General features: G+C 32.6%; 1 protein-coding gene across 2 annotated transcripts; it reads left to right on the forward strand.

The window, feature by feature from the left end:
• The first annotated feature begins 9953 nt into the window (after nt 1–9953).
• LOC103850443 (E3 ubiquitin-protein ligase PRT6) lies at nt 9954–18587 on the forward strand. Of its 2 annotated transcripts, XM_033283889.1 has the most exons (19): nt 9963–10137; nt 10179–10190; nt 10271–10523; nt 10596–11666; nt 11803–12974; nt 13063–13203; nt 13544–13787; nt 13870–14571; nt 14764–14958; nt 15070–15656; nt 15782–15833; nt 15916–16534; nt 16706–16887; nt 16960–17492; nt 17591–17695; nt 17786–17852; nt 17947–18024; nt 18114–18182; nt 18276–18587. In XM_033283889.1, the coding sequence occupies exons 3-19, from the start codon at nt 10461–10463 to the stop codon at nt 18345–18347; spliced, it is 5952 nt and encodes a 1983-aa protein (XP_033139780.1). In that variant the 5' UTR covers nt 9963–10137; nt 10179–10190; nt 10271–10460; the 3' UTR covers nt 18348–18587. The 2 variants fall into 2 exon arrangements, with proteins under 2 accessions (XP_009125443.1, XP_033139780.1); XM_009127195.3 differs by having other exon boundaries at nt 9954–10192; nt 10272–10523.
• The last annotated feature ends 14 nt before the right edge of the window (nt 18588–18601 follow it).

Here is an 18601-nt window from a genome sequence, read left to right on the forward strand (position 1 = left end):
TATGAGAAAAATACCAAAATAGCACTAACTCAAGTTTTTGTTCCCAAACTAGCACTCAAGGCCAAAAGTCACAAAAATAGCACTCAAGGGGTGGGGTTTAGGGTTTAGAATTTAGGGTTTAGGGTTTAGAGTTTAGGTTTTAGGGTTTAGAGTTGAGAAGTGAGGTTTTGGGGATAAGATTTTAAATCTTGAAAAATAAAAAAATTTAAATTTTTCAAAAGATAAAATGCTATTTTGGTCATTTTAGTTTTTGAGTGCTATTTTTGTGATATAAACTTAGAAAAGTGCTATTTTTAAGATTTGCCCTTTTAATATTACTTATTTTTGAAAATTGTAAAAAATATGTAAACATACAGCATAAAAAAATGGAAAAACTACATTAAACATATGTAAGATTACTATTTTTCACTTAAAAAAAAGACGGCTTATCTCCATAATGTAACATTACCGTTTTATAAAAAAAAACAAAAAACATTATATATAATTTCAAAAATAATAAATATATGTAAAACATGCAACATAAAAATAGAAATACTACATTAAACATATGAGGCTCCATAGGGAAAAATATGTAAACATACAGCATAAAAAATGGAAAAACTACATTAAACATATGTAACATTACTATTTTTTACTTAAAAAAAAACGGCTTATCTCCATAATGTAACATTACCGTTTTATAAAAAAAACAAAAAACATTATATATAATTTCAAAAATAATAAATATATGTAAAACATACAACATAAAAATGGAAATACTACATTAAACATATGAGGCTCCATAGGGTGTCCACATCAGCGGAAAAAATTTCTCCCGAAAGATGACACGTGGCATAAAATATAGTTTTACATTTTAATATTACTTATTTTCGAAAATTGTAAAAAATATGTAAACATAAAGCATAAAAAATAGAAAAACTACATTAAACATATGTAAGATTATTATTTTTCACTTAAAAAAAAGACGGTTTATCTCCATTATGTAACATTACTGTTTTATAAAAAAACAAAAAAAATTATATATAATTTCAAAAATAATAAATATATGTAAAACATACAACATAAAAATGGAAATACTACATTAAACATATGTAAGATTACCATTTTACATTTAAAAATAACAATAATATGTAAACATACAACATAAAAAAATGGAAACTTTACATTAAACATATGTAAGAGTACCATTGTTCACTAAAAAAACGGTTTATCTTCATAATGTAACATTACCATTTTATAAAAAAAAAGAAAAAAAACATAAATATAACTATTTGACTATTTGTCCAAGTTGTTCTATTAAACATTGCCGTTTTACATTAAAAATGGAAAAATACGTAAAGATTTAAACATCTATCTTAAAATATAAAATATAGACATTAACTAGATATAAAGTATAAGAAAGAGAAATACTCAATATATAAAAAATATATAATAAGTAAATATTATAAATATATAAATATACGAATTATATATACAACAATAAATAAATGCACAATTTAAAAAAAATAGAAAGAGTACATTAAATATTAAACATCTATATTAAAATGTAAAATATAGATATTAAGTAAATATAAAGTATAAGAAAAAGAAATACACAACTTAAAAACAATGGAAAAAGTATATTAAGATTTAAACATCTATCTTAAAATGTAAAATATAGATATTACGCAAATAGAAATTATAAGAAAAGGAAATACACAATTTAAAAAAAATGGAAAAAATACATTAGTATTTAAACATCTATCTTAAAATGAAAATCAATCTTAAAATATAAAATTATTAGTAAATAGAAAGTATAAGAAATAGAAATACACAATATAAAGAAAAATAAATAATAAGTAAATATATAATATAATCCCGAAAGATGACACGTGGCATAAAATATAGTTTTACATTTTAATATTACTTATTTTCGAAAATTTATAAAAAATATGTAAACATACAGCATAAAAAATGGAAAAACTACATTAAACATATGTAAGATTACTATTTTTCACTTAAAAAAAGACGGCTTATCTTCATAATGTAACATTACCGTTTTATAAAAAAACAAAAAACATTATATATAATTTCGAAAATAATAAATATATGTAAAACATACAACATAAAAATGAAAATACTACATTAAACATATGTAAGATTACCATTTTACATTTTTATTTTAAGAAAATAATATGTAAACATACAACATAAAAAATGGAAAAACTACATTAAACATATGTAAGATTACCATTTTTCACTATAAAAAAAAGAGTTATCTGCATAATGTAACATTACAATTTTGTAAAAAAGATATTATATATAATTTCGAAAATAATAAATAATATGTAAACATACAACATAAAAAATGGAAATACTACATTAAACATATGTAAAATTACCATTTTACATTTAAAAATAACAATAATATGTAAACACACAACATAAAAAAATAGAAAAACTACATTAAACATATGGAAGATTACCATTGTTCACCAAAAAAACGGGTTATCTTCATAATGTAACATTACCATTTTATAAAAAAAAGAAAAAAAAAACATAAATATAACTATTTGACTATTTGTCCAAGTTCTTCTATTAAACATTACCGTTTTACATTAAAAATGGAAAAATACGTAAAGATTTAAACATCTATCTTAAAATATAAAATATAGACATTAATTAAATATAAAGTATAAAAAAGAGAAATACTCAATATATAGAAAAATAAATAATAAGTAAATATTATAATATATAAATATACGAATTATATATACAATAACAAGTAAATGCACATTTTTTAAAAAATGGAAAGAGTACATTAAATATTAAACATCTATCTTAAAATGTAAAATATAGATATTAAGTAAATAGAAAGTATAAGAAAAGGAAATACACAATTAAAAAAAAATGGAAAAAGTACATTAGTATTTAAACATCTATCATAAAATGTAAATCAATCTTAAAATATAAAATTATTAGCAAATAGAAAGTATAAGAAATAGAAATACACAATATAAAGAAAAATAAATAATAAGTAAATATATAATATAAGTAAATACCAAATTTAAAAAATGGGAAATTACATTAAGATTTCAAAATATATATTAAAATTTAAAATATAGATATTACGTAAATAAAAAGTATAACAAATGGAAATATACAATTTAAAAAAATGGAAAACGTACATTAAGATTTAAACATCTATCTTAAAATGTAAAATAGAGATATTAAGTAAATGAAAAGTACAAGAAATGGAAATACATATACAGGAAAATAAACAATAAGTAATTAATGTAAATATATAATATATGAATTATATATGTAATAATAAGTAAATACACAATTTTTTTAAAAATGGAAAAAGTTCATCAAACATTAAACATCTATCTTAAAATGTAAAATATATAATATAAGTAAATACACAATTTAAAAAATGGAAAAAGTACATTAATATTTAAATATCTATTTTAAAATATAAAATATAGATATTACGTAAATAAAAATATAAGAAACGGAAATAAACATTTTAAAAAATAGAAAAAATACATTAAGATTTAAGCATCTATCTTAAAATGTACTTCTATCTTAAAATGGTAGTAAATTATATAAAAATGGAAATACCACATTAAACAAAAAAAAAATAAAAATGTATAGTTTTACATCAAGAAAGTCCCTATAAAACTCATTATTCCATCCACATCAACCTCACACTATGAAGGAAAATTTCAAAGCACTCGAGCAAAACAATGGTATCACCATCAACTCTTGCCGTCCCAGAAACCTTTAATGACCTTGAATGAGATTTTTTTATAACAACAAACTTTTTGTTAGGTGGATTCATTGTTGGGAAACCCGCAACTTCCAAAAGCTAAACTTATTCATGGGAATTGAATTGCTTTTCATAGACTCAAAGGTATTCTTACAAATGTAAATTAATCTAATCCATAATTTTATTGTTAATATTCATACTAACTCTTTCATGATCAAACCATTTCAGTTAATAACCATTCAAAAGTTTATCCCGAAACACTTCCTTCCTCGCCGAATCAGGTATTGGTTCATGTTGGTTTAGTATTGTTTTTGGTTTACTAACCGGTTTAGGATGGTCCTATTGTAAATATAATTTAAGTTGGTGTAGCATATATTATGTTTAAAATAACTTAAATTAAATAATAATAATATTATGCTTAAAATATAATTTTAGAGAGTTTTCAAATATAGTTTACAGAACATTATAGGTGATGAATTTAATTTACTAATTTCGTTTATTACTTAAAACTAAGTTTTTTAAAAAACATACTGAGTTATAAATATCAATGATGGATTGGTGAGTATAACATGAAGACAAAAATATAAATATCTGATTTTCAAGATAAGAAATTCAGCTTTTATTCATATACTCAATATATAATATCTTAAATTATTTTTTAAAAAGTATACATAATTTATATATATAGATTAATCTTCCAAACTTAAACTATTATATTATATATGAATAATATTTTTAAATAAAAATAATTTCTGATTTAAAATAAAAATAAAAACAACAAATGGTTATTTTCAAATAATGGATGTAATTTACATTATACTATCATTTAACAAGTATTAGATACGTTTTGATATATCATTATTTTCTATTTCCAGAAAACAATAAATTGTTAAACATCAATATCATCTATGTTAAGTATACGAACAACACAAATTCAAACATCACAAAAAATATTTACATAGCCATTATAATACAATAATTTAATCAAAAAATACAATTAAAAAAATATTAAAAAGAATAGTTATATACTTAATATTTGAAAATAAAATATATTTTTGCTAAAATTGTACTTACCTGGCCAAGGAGATCGATCATCTTTTTACGGATCGATCGAATGTTGAGCATGTGGTCGATCCGAAAATACTCTGCAGTTTAATAAAATCTCTAAAACATTTATTCCAACACTCAAAAGATAGTTTTGGTAAATATGATAACTAGATAGCCAATAAAATTACAAAAAAAAATATTTAAATAGTAAAAAATATGTTAATTTAACGTGTTAAAATTTAAAAATAAATTTTAATTATGACATGCATTTTAACATTTATATAAATATATATCATACCCTAAATATAAATAATTTAACAATTAAATTAGAAAAAAATAAAAATCCCGGGCGTAGCCCGGGTTAATCCCTAGTACAACTATTTTAAAGACATGAACATTGTTTTTTTCCAGTAATGTGAATAAATAAAACTATGCTAAGATAGCAATCGGCTCAGCCCAATAAATCAAGAACCTTAAATCGTTATGTGCTCTAGGCTTTGTGTGGACTCGCTAACTATTTATAGACTTTCCTTTGGTCCATGGGCCAGTATCCTATTATAGTATATAGGTAATGATAAATATTGATTTCTTTAGGAAATATGTAACAAATGTTTTTTTTTTGTCAACAAACAAATGTTGTATTTATGATTGGAAAGTTTACTAATACATAATGAGATGACAATTTCATGCTACAATTTCATCTGAAAATTATTTTTCATTACAGAATCACGGTTTTCAAATTGAATATTAATTTTATTCTATTTTTCATCACTGACCCAAATCCATTTTACTAGTGCTAAATACTTGTAAATGTAGGCTCCAAATGGTAACAGCGGTTTGAGCGGTGGCTCCGAATGATAATAGCGGTTTGAGCAGTGCGGGACAAGCGGTTTAACTGCGGTGAATTTTTAACAGTTATAAAAACGTATAGATATATGATATATTAGAGATTTTTGTTACTGATAACTGTAGTGCGGGGCAGAGTGGTTCGTAACATTCAAGCCGTAATAACCATTTTCCAAAAAATGTGTCAATTTAAGATATACTCTTTAACATTTTTAAAGACTTTGTGGAGCTAGTGAATTGACAAAGAGAACAATTATAGTAACTAGAGATTTTATCCGGGCTACGCCCGGATCTATATAAAAAGCATTATATTATATATATTTACATTATAATATATTACATATATGTTATAAAAAATATAAATAATAAATTAAATTAAAATGAGTAAATTCACAATTTATTGTTTTCTACTAAGTGGAATAGTGAACAATGTAAAATGAATAAATAATTTATTAAACCTAAGCTATTCTCAAAAATATTTTTCGTACATATTTATTTTATTATGAAAATATACCATTTATCTCAACATCGCGTATTGTTCTCGTTATATGTGTTATTATATCATGTGTATGTTTTTATTTATCTCTTATTTAATCTTTTATAATCTATTTTTACGATTATAATCTATTTTTTACAATTATAATTAGTAAAGCTAATTTAATTACCTATTTCTTTAATTAAAAAAACTTTTAAAAATGTTTTATGTGTTAAATACACTGAAAATTCTATGAAGATATTATTATTTATTTTATTATTTGTTTTTTATAAACAAAAAGACAAATCTTACAGTCCAGCTATAGTTAAAATATTGACTCGGCGTAAAAAGATAATCTAAATATTCTGAATAGATATTCACATTTTATTTAACTTTTATTATTAAATATTAGTTGGTTTTACAATTAGTATTTAAAAAAACAAAATCAGGTTATTACACTGTTATAAAAATAAAATTTTATATACCAATTGGAGGAATTTTGCATATACTTCCAATAACATTATCTTCATACTATTTTTTTGTTTACAGTAAAAACAAACCAAAGCTTAAGTCGATTTCTTCATTCGAGTAACCTAACTTTCTGGGGGAATAATATCCTTTAGTGAGTCTTGGATCGATTGGGATCCTATGTGGCTCTATATCCTTATGATGTCCCTCGAACATGCACGCTCTCCAACATTACGTACCTTTCTGAGTTTTCAATTCGACTTGATCCTTTGAGATTATATTTTCCCCTTTCTTTAGTTTTAGTGATCTTTCAAGGAAACATTTGTGTACTTTTATCCCCACCTTGTTGAAAAACGCATATTAGTAGGTATGTTTTCACGTACTATCAAACGGAAGAAGTTTGCAAGTTATCAAGGTAACTATTGCCAGACATGGCCTAAACATATTTTCTTCACTAATTGTCCTTTCATATCTCTTTTCATTTAGTGATAGATAGATTGCTAAATAATCAGTAGGTCCATATTACAATCTTTTTTTTTTGAACACAACTCCATATTACAATCTAAATTTGATATTCTGTGTCAGATGTCTAAATCCCAATGTTTATTTCCTAATCTTGGGCAGGTCTGGCAATCATATCGGACTGAACGGGAAGCCCTTTAGCCGACGAAGAAACAAAGAGTTATCAAAGATAAGTTTACAATTGTAAAAGCTGCCACATGCATCACATGGTCTGTAAAAAATAATATTTTTGGCTTAGGACATAATAGGATTTTATCCCAGGAAGAAATACAGGTAATTCTATTTTCAAAAAGGTTTATTACTTCCTTCATTATCCACTTCAAAATTGTAATTCTATTTTATAAAATCAAGAATGTGTTCATTAGGCCTTTTATATTTGTTACTGGTCATCCTTCACTTCATATTTGTTATTGGCCATGCTCTGCTGTGACCAACACATAATCCGACCTGCATGATAAATGAAAAACTGACTTAGAAAAATTAGAACTTCTATTCTCTATTGACACATTGGGTTTTGAATGGGGTATCTCTTATGGTTTACCTTTATTCATTGGAAGCTCATTCCTATTTCAGCAAAGTAGAGCCATCATTAAAAGTCTTCCATGCCTCGCATTCAGTGAAGATCTTGTAACTAAGATAGAGAACTAAGGTTACAATTCACAACAACCAAAAATATTAAAACCAAGAAAAGATTGTATTTGTTTCCTTACTTTTACACAGTGTTTCAGTGACAGAGAAAGCTTTTCGATGCCGAACGTGTAAAGATCATTAAAGCACATGCAAATATGCTGCCAGCTAAGTCCTTTCCAATTGAGTGTCTTGAGAGTTGAAACCCTTGCTTATGCAGTTCAATTTAACTGTAGCATCCATAGTACTTACAATTTTCAACTGGGGAAAGAAAAAACAATGATGTTGAATGATCTTAGTCCAGCTAAAGAAAGCAACCATGATAATATCAATGAGAGAAGGTAAGAGATTGAGTCACCAACCAAAATTATCGAAATCCTTCTAGATCAATGTTTCTTGATTTCTCACACTGCACTGCTTTCTTAGCTTCTTCTGTATATGTGCAAGTGTTAAATTAGTTTGTGGTCATTGTAAGATGCTAAAGACCCATAAACTCTTGGAAACCTTGCCGTCTGCAGTCTTCATGTTGGCAAATCACCTTCATGTTACTTAAGGTAAAAGTTGTTTAACCTACTTGAAAAAGTTAGGTGAGAGTAGTAAGGTAAATGATAAATTTTTTTGTTTCTATTTACAGTTAAATGCAAAAAGTTAGGTCCAATCGCAAACCTGAATTCCTTTGCAGACACCACAAAAGCACATAACGCAAGATCGTATGACTCCTTTAAGCCCTCTAACCCTTGACTCTGTCATCTACCATGTTGACATACACATCAGCTATATATAATTTTTTTCTGTCACACGAAGGGAAACAAAATCAGAAAGCCACCATTTACCTTTGCGCCTCGAAGAGAGTTCACAGTTAGTCCCTCAAGTATTCTAAAACCCGGAAGTTCTTTCACAGCAGGGATATCGAAGACTACGTTATACACTATATTATATGCATTATAAATCAAACACGAAGATAAACATATACCACCGATACACACTTTTTTCTGCGACTTGTGAAAACAGTAAAGGGTCAGGTTAATCAGTAAAAGATCATACCTGCTTGTTTAAGAGAGAGCTGCCGTTCAAAGCCAATACGGAGCCCCTGTTTCTTGACTCCCATAAGTGAAATAAACTAAAGCGTAACTCTGAGTCCGAGAGGCCTAGTGTGATGGCGTTGAAAAATAGAGCCGCCCGAGACTTGCCAAGAGATTTTTCCGACTGACTTTGCTTTTACTGGAAGAAGTTTTGTGGATGTTGTTGAATGAGCTTGGAGGTCGATCGGAAAAGGTTTTTATATAGGAGGAGAGACATAGGGAGTCAGAACGGTGAAACACATAGACGGTAGGGTTTCTAGACTTTGAGACGGCAAAGAGAAAGTGTAAAAGTCGGAGAGATCGTGAAAATTGGGCCACATCAAATCACTAAGAGCCCATATTATTTCGCATGATTATATTGTTGATAGCATGGCAGATTAGTGCATTTTAATTGGACGATTAAAAAATCTGACATGGCACTCTCTCCATTGAGAATATCTTCCTTTTAGTATATGATAGATTCTCATGAAAAAAATCGATAGGTTAAACAAATGTTTCAAAATTTGTTGTGTTATTGTTTTGTCTATAAATTACAAAATTTATTGAATTAATATATTTAATTATTACACTCCTTAAATAATATTTTATTAAGACATTAGAGAAGTATATTTTAATTGTTTCCTATGCTTTTTCATATTTGTCACGAAAATTTATATGTTAAACTTACTTTTACAAAATTCTTAACTTTGTCACGAAAACAAAAATCTATGCTTTTTTATATTTGTCAACGTTCTCACACTTTCTAAGAATATATTAGCTTAGTCACTTACTTATTTTTTTTTTTACAAAACAAAGTATCGGAGTCTTGAAAGTTGAATTTATATTATTGTAAATGAGCATAAGAGTTTGTGATTATATACTTAGTGGTTCTTGTATATGTGTCCAAGAATGTTTCAATGGCTTAGTGGTAACTGTCCTATATATATATCATACTAACCCGGGTTCGATTCTCACCTTCGCATTGTTTTTTTTATTTTTTACGAAAAGTAAATGAGATGACATGGCAATTTCGGGTTCTCTGATTGGTTGATTTTTCTATCCTATGTGGACACCCTCTCCATGGCTTATATCCCCTTTTAGTATAGTATAGATTGAAAATTTCAACTTGATAATATATATATCCTTTTATGAAAATTTCAACAACTAAACAAAAAAAGAAAGAAGCAACATTAATATTCCAATCATTAGATGAGAAAATCATCAAAGTCCCAAACAGCTCCAGACTTTTTCTTCTAATCCTATCTCTAATTTGTAAAAGAAAGAGACTCGCCGAGCTTCGCAAACCGCCACGTCTCACTTGATCAACTAACAAACTCTCTCTCTCTCTCTCGAATTGTTGCTTTGCATCAAATCGGATAATCTTTCGATCGGAAGGTATATTTCTTCTTCTTCTTCTTCAGTTATGAATAGAATTTGATTTTGATGAGTTGTATAATCGTTTTGAATTTTGCAGTTACCTCAGACCGAAGAGGACCACTCCCTGCGAGTCTCTCATCGTCTTCCGACTTTTTTTTTTCCTTTTCCTGGGCGGAGGAACCAAGCCCTGGAGAGTCGCCGCAGCTCCGTGCTAGGGTTAAGCAGGTGTCTCTGCAGCGTCGTGTCCGTGGTGGTGCTGTATCTCCGCCGCTCGTTAATCAGGGAGATGGAGACCGACTCGCCTCTCTTCGGTTCATTTCTCCCCAGCTCACACGATTCCCTCCTCGAGGTATCGTTTTTGATTCATATAGACTTTGCCGTTGCTTTGTTTTAATAGTAATCGTGAGATTGTTTCTTGTAGAGGCTTGCCTTCGTCGGCGTACCTAAAGAACGCTGCTCCAAACAAGCTCTAGTGGAGTTCGTTAGAGCTAACCCTTCCAAAATCTCGGAGATCGTCTCTGCTCTCTTACCTACCGATGAGGAAGTTAAATCCGAATTGAAGGAAACGAGGGAACGGTCTCGGAAGAAGAGGTTTAGTGAGACTATGAATTGGCTTCAGTGGCTGATGTTCGAGGAGGATCCTGGCGTTTCCTTGAGCAATCTCGCTGAGTTGAATGTTGATCAGCGAGGTGTTTGCGGCTCTGTATGGGGACACAATGATATAGCGTATAAGTGTAGGACGTGCGAGAATGATCCGACTTGTGCTATCTGCGTGCCTTGTTTCGAGAATGGGGATCACAAGCTCCACGATTATTCGGTTATTTACACTGGCGGTGGTTGCTGTGATTGTGGGGACGAGACGGCGTGGAAACGGGAGGGTTTCTGTTCCAAGCATAAAGGTTCTGAACAGATTCAGCCCCTCCCTGAGAATCTAGCGAACTCGGTTGGGCCTGTGCTTGATGCGCTTTTTGCTTGTTGGAGTGGCAAGCTCTCATCTGCAGAGAGTATTGTTCAGAAAGATGCTCTTGTAGTACTACTCCAGAAGATGTCAAACGAGTTGACATTTGCGGTAGTTGAAATGCTTCTGGAATTTAGTCAGTCCACTGAGAGTCTGCTGAGTTTCGTTGCTAGAAGGATTATCTCTTCAGGTGGTCTGCTGAATTATCTCGTGAAGGCTGAGAGGTTCTTGGACCAAGATGTAATCAGGAAACTACATGACTTGTTCCTCAAATTGATAGCAGATCCAGTCTTTAAGTCGGAATTTGCAAAAGCATTTGCGAGTTACTATCCAGTTGTGATAAGTGAAGCGGTTAAGCTGGGGAGTGATAATGCATTCAAGAAATTTCCACTGCTGTCTGCATTTTCTGTGCAAATCCTCACGGTGCCAACTCTAACACCATTTCTGGTGAAGGAAATGAATTTTCTGGCTATGCTTTTGGGATGCCTCAATGATATCTTTGTTTCTTGTTCTGGAGAGGATGGTGTGCTACAGGTAAACGCATAGCTTCATTTCTCAGTTATTTGGTATAATGACGTTTTCAGTTCACTATTATGTTATGTTACTTGAGTTTTTCTTTTTCGGTTGATTATGTTGGCAGTAAGATGTATTTGACGGTTTTCTTTTGCAGGCTACGAAGTGGGAACGGATGTCTGAGATAAGTGACCGTGTCATGGCAGACTTGAAATTTGTTACGAGCCATGTTGTAGTTTCCAAGTATGCAACACATGAACATCGGGAGTTATCAAGATCATGGTTGCTACTCATGACCTTTGCTCAAGGAATGAATCGTATAAAAAGAGAGACTGGAATCCATATTGAAGACGATAATGAGTATATGCATTTATTCTTTGTTTTGGGACATTCAATAGCTGTTATTCACTCTCTGTTGGTTACTGGTACATATTCTGCTGCCAATGATAAAGAAATAGAAAATGAGGGAACCACCAAGGCAGGACTTGACAAGTGTGATGGAGATGGAGAAAGGTATGCAAAAGTTGGGAGATTGTCTCATGAAGATTCGGTATGTACTGCAATGGTAAGCAGCAGCTCCTCTGATAGCTCGATAGTCCCTGAAAACAAAATTGACCCTTTCCGTGCGCGTCTTCCTTCTTCTGCCATATGGTTGATACGCGAGTGTTTGAAAGTTCTGGAGACATGCTTAGAAGATGATGAAGGTATATCAAAATTTCTTTGCAGAAACGTCTCTGGCAGCACGATGTCATGGCCAAAGAGAAAATTTTCAAAGGTTGAAATTGGAAGAAGTGTATCCAGTAGTCTTGCCAGTTCTAGCAGAGATCCGAGTACTGGCTTATCACCTCTATGTGGCGATATACAAACAAATCTTAGCTTGGATAATGTTGATGGATCGAACGGGGAGGTTCAGACTGATGTTAAGGCTTACTCAAGGGGAGTATCTTGCAACTCTTCCGATCCGAATGCATCCGGAGTACATATACTTGGTCTGTGTGATTGGCCGGACATTCTATACGATGTGAGCTCTCAGCCCATATCAGTTCATCTGCCGTTACACCGGTTACTATCTTTGCTCTTACAAAAAGCATTAGAGAGGTGTTATGGAGAATCGGCATTGCACCATGGAGTTAATGTTAGTCATGAGATCCCACAGGCTGACTTCTTCAGCTACGTGATAGGAGATTTCCATCCTTATGGATTTTCTGCACTTGTTATGGAGCATGTGCTCCGCATTAGGGTATTCTGTGCCCAAGTTATTGCTGGAATGTGGAAGAAGAATGCGGATTCTGCGTTAGTAACTTGCGAGTTGTATCGGTCAGTTTGCTGGTATGTGAAAGAATACTATTGTTTTCATGAAGCGCTGTAGTTCATCATTCACTCGCATGTTTTTCATTTTAGTTGTTTCCATTTACAGGTCAGAACAGGGACTTGAGCTTGATCTATTTCTTCTGCAGTGTTGTGGTGCGTTGGCTCCCGCAGATTCTTATGTTAATAAGCTTCTCGACCGATTTGGGCTCTCGAGCTATCTTTCACTAAACCCCAATATGACAAATGAGTATGTAGCTATTGTCCTCTTACTGCTAATCGTTCTCAGTACATGGTTTAAAAGTTCTGCTACATCAATCTGTCAAGTTATCGCGTACAGTATGATTCTCTTCATTTAACAGAAGCATATTGTCTCTAATTATTGAAGTATATCGTCTTTAATTAATTATATTACTCTGTAAGTCTTCTCTGTTTCGTATTTATATATTGCTAGATGGTCAGTTTTTTTTTTTCTTGAACACAATGCTAGATGGTTACTTAAAACGACCCTCTTGTATCTAAAATTTTTATTGTTATTAGTCTTTCTTGCCTGGTTTTGACATTTATTCTGATCATAAAATTCTTTTCAGGTATGAAGCAGTTTTGGTCCAGGAAATGCTTGCTCTTCTGATACAGATCCTGCAAGAAAGGCGATTTTGTGGTCTTTCTACTGTTGAAAGTTTGAGAAGAGAGATCATATTCAAGTTAGCCACTGGAGATTTCACTCATAGTCAATTGGTCAAATCTTTACCCCGTGACCTGTCCAAGTCGGATGAGCTCCAGGAGGTCTTAGACAACGTTTCAGTATATTGTAATCCATCCGGCATGAACCAGGCATTGATTCAAATCCATATACTGGCCTCACCCTTAAGTTGACACACAATGTAAAACTCACGTGACGTTAGTTCTTTGGCAGGGAAAGTATTCACTACGGTCATCTTGTTGGAAGGAATTGGATCTCTACCACCCTCGTTGGCATTCGAGAGAGTTGCAATCTGCAGAAGAAAGATTTTCACGCTATTGTGGAGTGTCTGCGGTGACCACTCAGCTTCCTAGGTGGAGAATGATCTATCCGCCGCTAAAGGGACTTTCTAGAATCGGCACTTGCAAAGCCACATTTCAAATCATTTGCTCTACTTTATACTACGCACTACAGAGTGGTTCATCTGTTAAATCACGCGCTCAAGATGGCGTTCTCATAAGTGCATTGCACTTACTCTCGTTATCATTGGATATTTGCACTCAGCAAAGGGGATCTAATATTCAGGCTTGTTGCGTAGAAGATTCTATTCCGATTCTCGAATTAGCTGGTCTAGAAATAATTGGTCTAAATCAAGGGACTGGAAAAGAAAGTTTGTTGTCTCTTCTTGTTTCATTAATGAGGACCCGTGAAGGAGATGGTCTCCATCAATTTCCAGAGGCAGGCAGTTGTAATATTTCGTCCTGGATTGGAAACTTGCTCAAGAAGTTCAGTGAAATTGATTCTGTTTGTATGAACCTATTGCAAAGTCTTGCCCCGGAGGTGGTCGGTCACTCTGTCTTTGACAAAGCCACATCAGGCTCTGCTTCTGATGACACACGCAAGGCTAAAGCTAGAGAGAGGCAGGCTGCTATTCTGGTAAGATTTTTAAGTTTCAACTCTGTCTCCGGATGTTTATTAACTGGAAGCCTGCATGTAGTAATATATTTCCATTTTTCCGGTATAAGACAGTCTAGATCGTTTAAATGTTCATTATTTAACTTATTATCTACAGTAATAATTGATAAGATCCAGGATAAACTAGTTATGGGTATTCTAACTTGGATGCAGGCAAAAATGAAAGCTGAACAATCAAAATTCTTGTCTACAATGAGTTCCAGCATGGATGATGATGATCTAAGATCTGAAACTGAAACAAGTGATTCCGTAGTGGAACATGATTCAGAAATTGCTATTCGTGAAGTTTGCTCCTTCTGCCATGACCCAGATTCCAAAGACTCGGTTTCTTTCTTGATTTTTCTCCAGGTTAGTAGCATGGATGATGCTATTATTTGTGATTTTTAATGTTAAATAAACGTATACTCCGAGGAAGTTTTGTTTCGTATCCTTCTTAATAATTTCTTTTCCTACCTGCAGAAATCTAAACTTTTGAGTTTTGTGAATAGAGGCCCTCCATCTTGGGATCAATGTCCACAATCTGAAAAGAAGATACCCATGGATGAAGCTCCCGATCTCCAGAGAATAAATGTTTCCTCAGACAGTTTAAGAATGATTTCTCATGTGCTGCAGCTGTCAGATGATGCAACCTCCGAGTCTGCTACAGATTATGTGCTTGAGGCTTTAACAGCCCGGCTTTTAGGGAATGGTCAGAAGGAGAAGAGGTCTAGCGATGCGAGGGGAAAAGATGAATCTAACTTGGAGTCATTGGAAACAGCTATGTATCAAACTGTTCGCAAAAAAACTGAAAACATGCTAAATCAAAGCCTTACACATGTAAATCATCGACAGCCTGATTCTGAAAGTAGTTCGGAGAGGAGTTCCGTTGGTGGTCTATCTACTTTGCATAGGTTTCAAGATATTCGATCAAAACAAACCTCCAGATATCTGGATGTCAGTGCAGATGGGTTTCACCCTGCCGACTGTGATGGGATTTATCTTTCATCATGTGGACATGCTGTGCATCAAAGCTGTCTTGAACGATATTTAAACTCGTTAAAAGAAAGGTGAGACATGGTGAACCCTTTTTCATTCATGTCGATATCTCCGTCCCACCTGTTGCTTGCTTGATTCACATTTGTGATGTTAACGTTGCATTTAGAATCTCTTTTTCTTTGTTTGGATGGTGTAGGTCTGACAGGAGAAATGTTTTTGAAGGTGCACATATAGTGGATCTTGTACAGGTATTTATATGACCAGTTTAGATATATTTTATGGGGTTTTAATGTGCTCCTTCTGAAGCTTCATCACTGTTTCTTCTTTCAGGGAGAATTTCTCTGTCCTGCATGCCGCCGACTAGCTAATTCTGTGTTGCCTGCATGTCCTGTAGACCTATGTTCTGTATCAAAGCTACAAGAAAGTTCGCATGCTAAGTTAGGTAGATTAGATGAACAGATACCTTCTCTTTGGCTCTCTGAAGCGTTGTGTCTACTACAGTCTGCTGCTAACGTGATCGAAGATGGTGATACTCTTAAAACAGTATCTCTGCAGGGAGATGAGCCAAGAAGAAAAGATCTTCAATCTGTCTCCAACAAGCTCTGGAATTTCTATTTTTCTAAGCGACAGGAAAAACCTCCGGGAAGTTCTTGGCTACCACAATCGATCATCATGTGGGACACCCTTAAGTACTCTCTAATTTCAATGGAAATTGTGACTCGTTGTGGGAAGAATACAATGCTTCCTGTCTATGGTATTGACTCCTTGTATGAAGAGTTTAAAACCTCTAAGGGAATTGCTTTGTCACTCTTATTACGAGTGGTACAGAGCACCCGGACAAAGAATGCTTTACATGTTCGTCAGAGATTTATGGGTATGAAATATCTTGCGGAGTCTATATGCTCTGGAATGTCAAGTACTTCTTCAAGCAGCATATTTGAAAGTGAAGGTACTTTGTTTCCAATTCTGATAGAGAAACAGTTATATGGCATTGTCTGTCTACTTTAAACTGACATAAGTTGGGATTAGTTTTAGTCTCTCTACAATTTCCCAATTAATTATCAAAGAGTTAGTTGCTAACTGTAGATGATTTTTCTTGATAAATCTGAGAATTTTTCAGGCGCAGCAGGTTCGTGGAAGAATATAAACCTGCTATGGAGTCGAGCATCTGATCCAGTTCTTGCCCATGACCCATTTTCATCACTGATGTGGGCTCTCTTTTGTCTCCCATCTCCTTTCATCACATGCGAGGAATCTCTATTATCAATTGTGCATATTTTCTACAGTGTCTCTGTTATTCAGGTATATGCCACATTGTAGACTAGTTTTGCTTCTTACTCACTTTTTCTTAATCATGTTTTTTTCTTGGTGCAGACTGTAATTACATATTGTGCAGGTCGCCTGTGTTACACTAGTGAGTTAGATTTCAAAGAAAATCTGCTTAGCGACATCTCCATAGCTTTGAGAGAATCAGGTGGTTGGGAGTATTTCAGGTCTAATAATATGGATTTATCATGTGATATAAAAGAGACGATCCGTAAATATAGTCTTCCTTTTCTGAGGAGATGTGCGTTGTTGTGGAGGTTACTTAAAACTGCGCCTGGGAAGTTTCATGAAGAGGTACATATGTTCGATGTGCCATCTGACTCCAACAGCCACTATATGGATTTCATGTATAGTCCTCAATCTGAGCTGAAGCATGTGGATGAACTGGAGAAAATGTTCAAGATTCCTCCCATTGATACCGTTATCAATGATGAACTTCTCTGGTCTTCATCGCAAACATGGCTTCGACATTTCCAGATGGAATACAGAGTCAACAGAGTCAAAGGGCCCCTTTGCATAACCCCTTTAGTTCCTTTCCAGCTTATGAAATTACCCAATCTATACCAGGACCTATTGCAAAGGTTTGCAGCAGCGTCTCTCTCTCTCTCTGGTTTTGTACAAATTTATTTCCCTAAACTTCTCTAACCAAGAAGCGTATTTTATTTCTTATTCTTATTAGGTATATTAAAAAGCCTTGCAGCAATTGCACGAAAGTTATTGAAGAACCTGCACTATGTCTTCTCTGTGGAAGATTGTGTTCTCCTATATGGAGACCTTGTTGCAGGTTTTTGCTTCACTTTCACTACTCTCGAAATATCCTAGTTATTTTTTATTTTAGAAACCATTTAAATACGTCTCCGACATACTTTTACAGAGAAAGTGGTTGTCAGACTCATGCAGTCACATGTGGTGCTGGTACTGGTGTATATCTTCTGATACGGGTATAGCTTCTCTTGTGACAATATATCGCTTGTGTATGTATGGTGTTTGCATCGTTATTGGGGGTTTTAAATTGATTATTCATGTTTTCAATAGCGGACTACAATTTTGCTACAAAGATTTGCAAGACAATCACCTTGGCCATCTCCTTATTTGGATACATTTGGAGAAGAGGTAGGCCTTGGATAATTTTAATAGGTGTGATCGTGTTGATTCAGATGTTTGATTGCTAAGGTTATCGATTGATTTAATTTTTGTTCCAGGATATTGAGATGGCCAGAGGGAAACCACTATACCTGAATGAAGAACGCTATGCTGCGTTAACATACATGGTAAGTAAATGTTTCGACTCACCAATCAGTAAATCAATAGGAAGAACCAAAGTTTGTATGGATGGTAATATCAGTGTTCTGCTTTGATGTCAGGTTGGATCTCATGGACTCGATCATAGCTCGAAAGTTCTCAACCAAACCACAATCGGAGCCTTCTTAACTTAAAGAAAAGGTCTTTGTTCTCTTTCTATCCTTCTCTTCTCAGGGATTGTTGTTCTTCGTGTACATTATACATGTTACTTTTAAATCATCATCAGTTAACATCCTATAGATTTGAGAGATTTTCTGATGATTTCCTTTATTTTATTTTGATTAGACTCTGTCACGTTGTTTGGTTGATTTCTTTATTTGTGGAGATGACATCATATGCTTGTAAACAAGAATATTTTCTTTGACGATACAGTAGCTTCATTTGTTCA

This window comes from Brassica rapa, chromosome A02 (genome assembly GCF_000309985.2).
Source record: "Brassica rapa cultivar Chiifu-401-42 chromosome A02, CAAS_Brap_v3.01, whole genome shotgun sequence".
Taxonomy (NCBI): Eukaryota; Viridiplantae; Streptophyta; class Magnoliopsida; order Brassicales; family Brassicaceae; genus Brassica; species Brassica rapa.

What these genes read in the sequence shown, in the direction of transcription:
- LOC103850443 (XM_009127195.3), top strand. Translation starts at nt 10,461, where the DNA reads ATGGAGACCGACTCGCCTCTCTTCGGTTCATTTCTCCCCAGCTCACAC. An exon ending in GTGTATATCTTCTGATACGG is followed by an intron (nt 17,853 to 17,946) that starts GTATAGCTTCTC and finishes TGTTTTCAATAG; the next exon opens with CGGACTACAATTTTGCTACA. An exon ending in TGGATACATTTGGAGAAGAG is followed by an intron (nt 18,025 to 18,113) that starts GTAGGCCTTGGA and finishes TTTTTGTTCCAG; the next exon opens with GATATTGAGATGGCCAGAGG.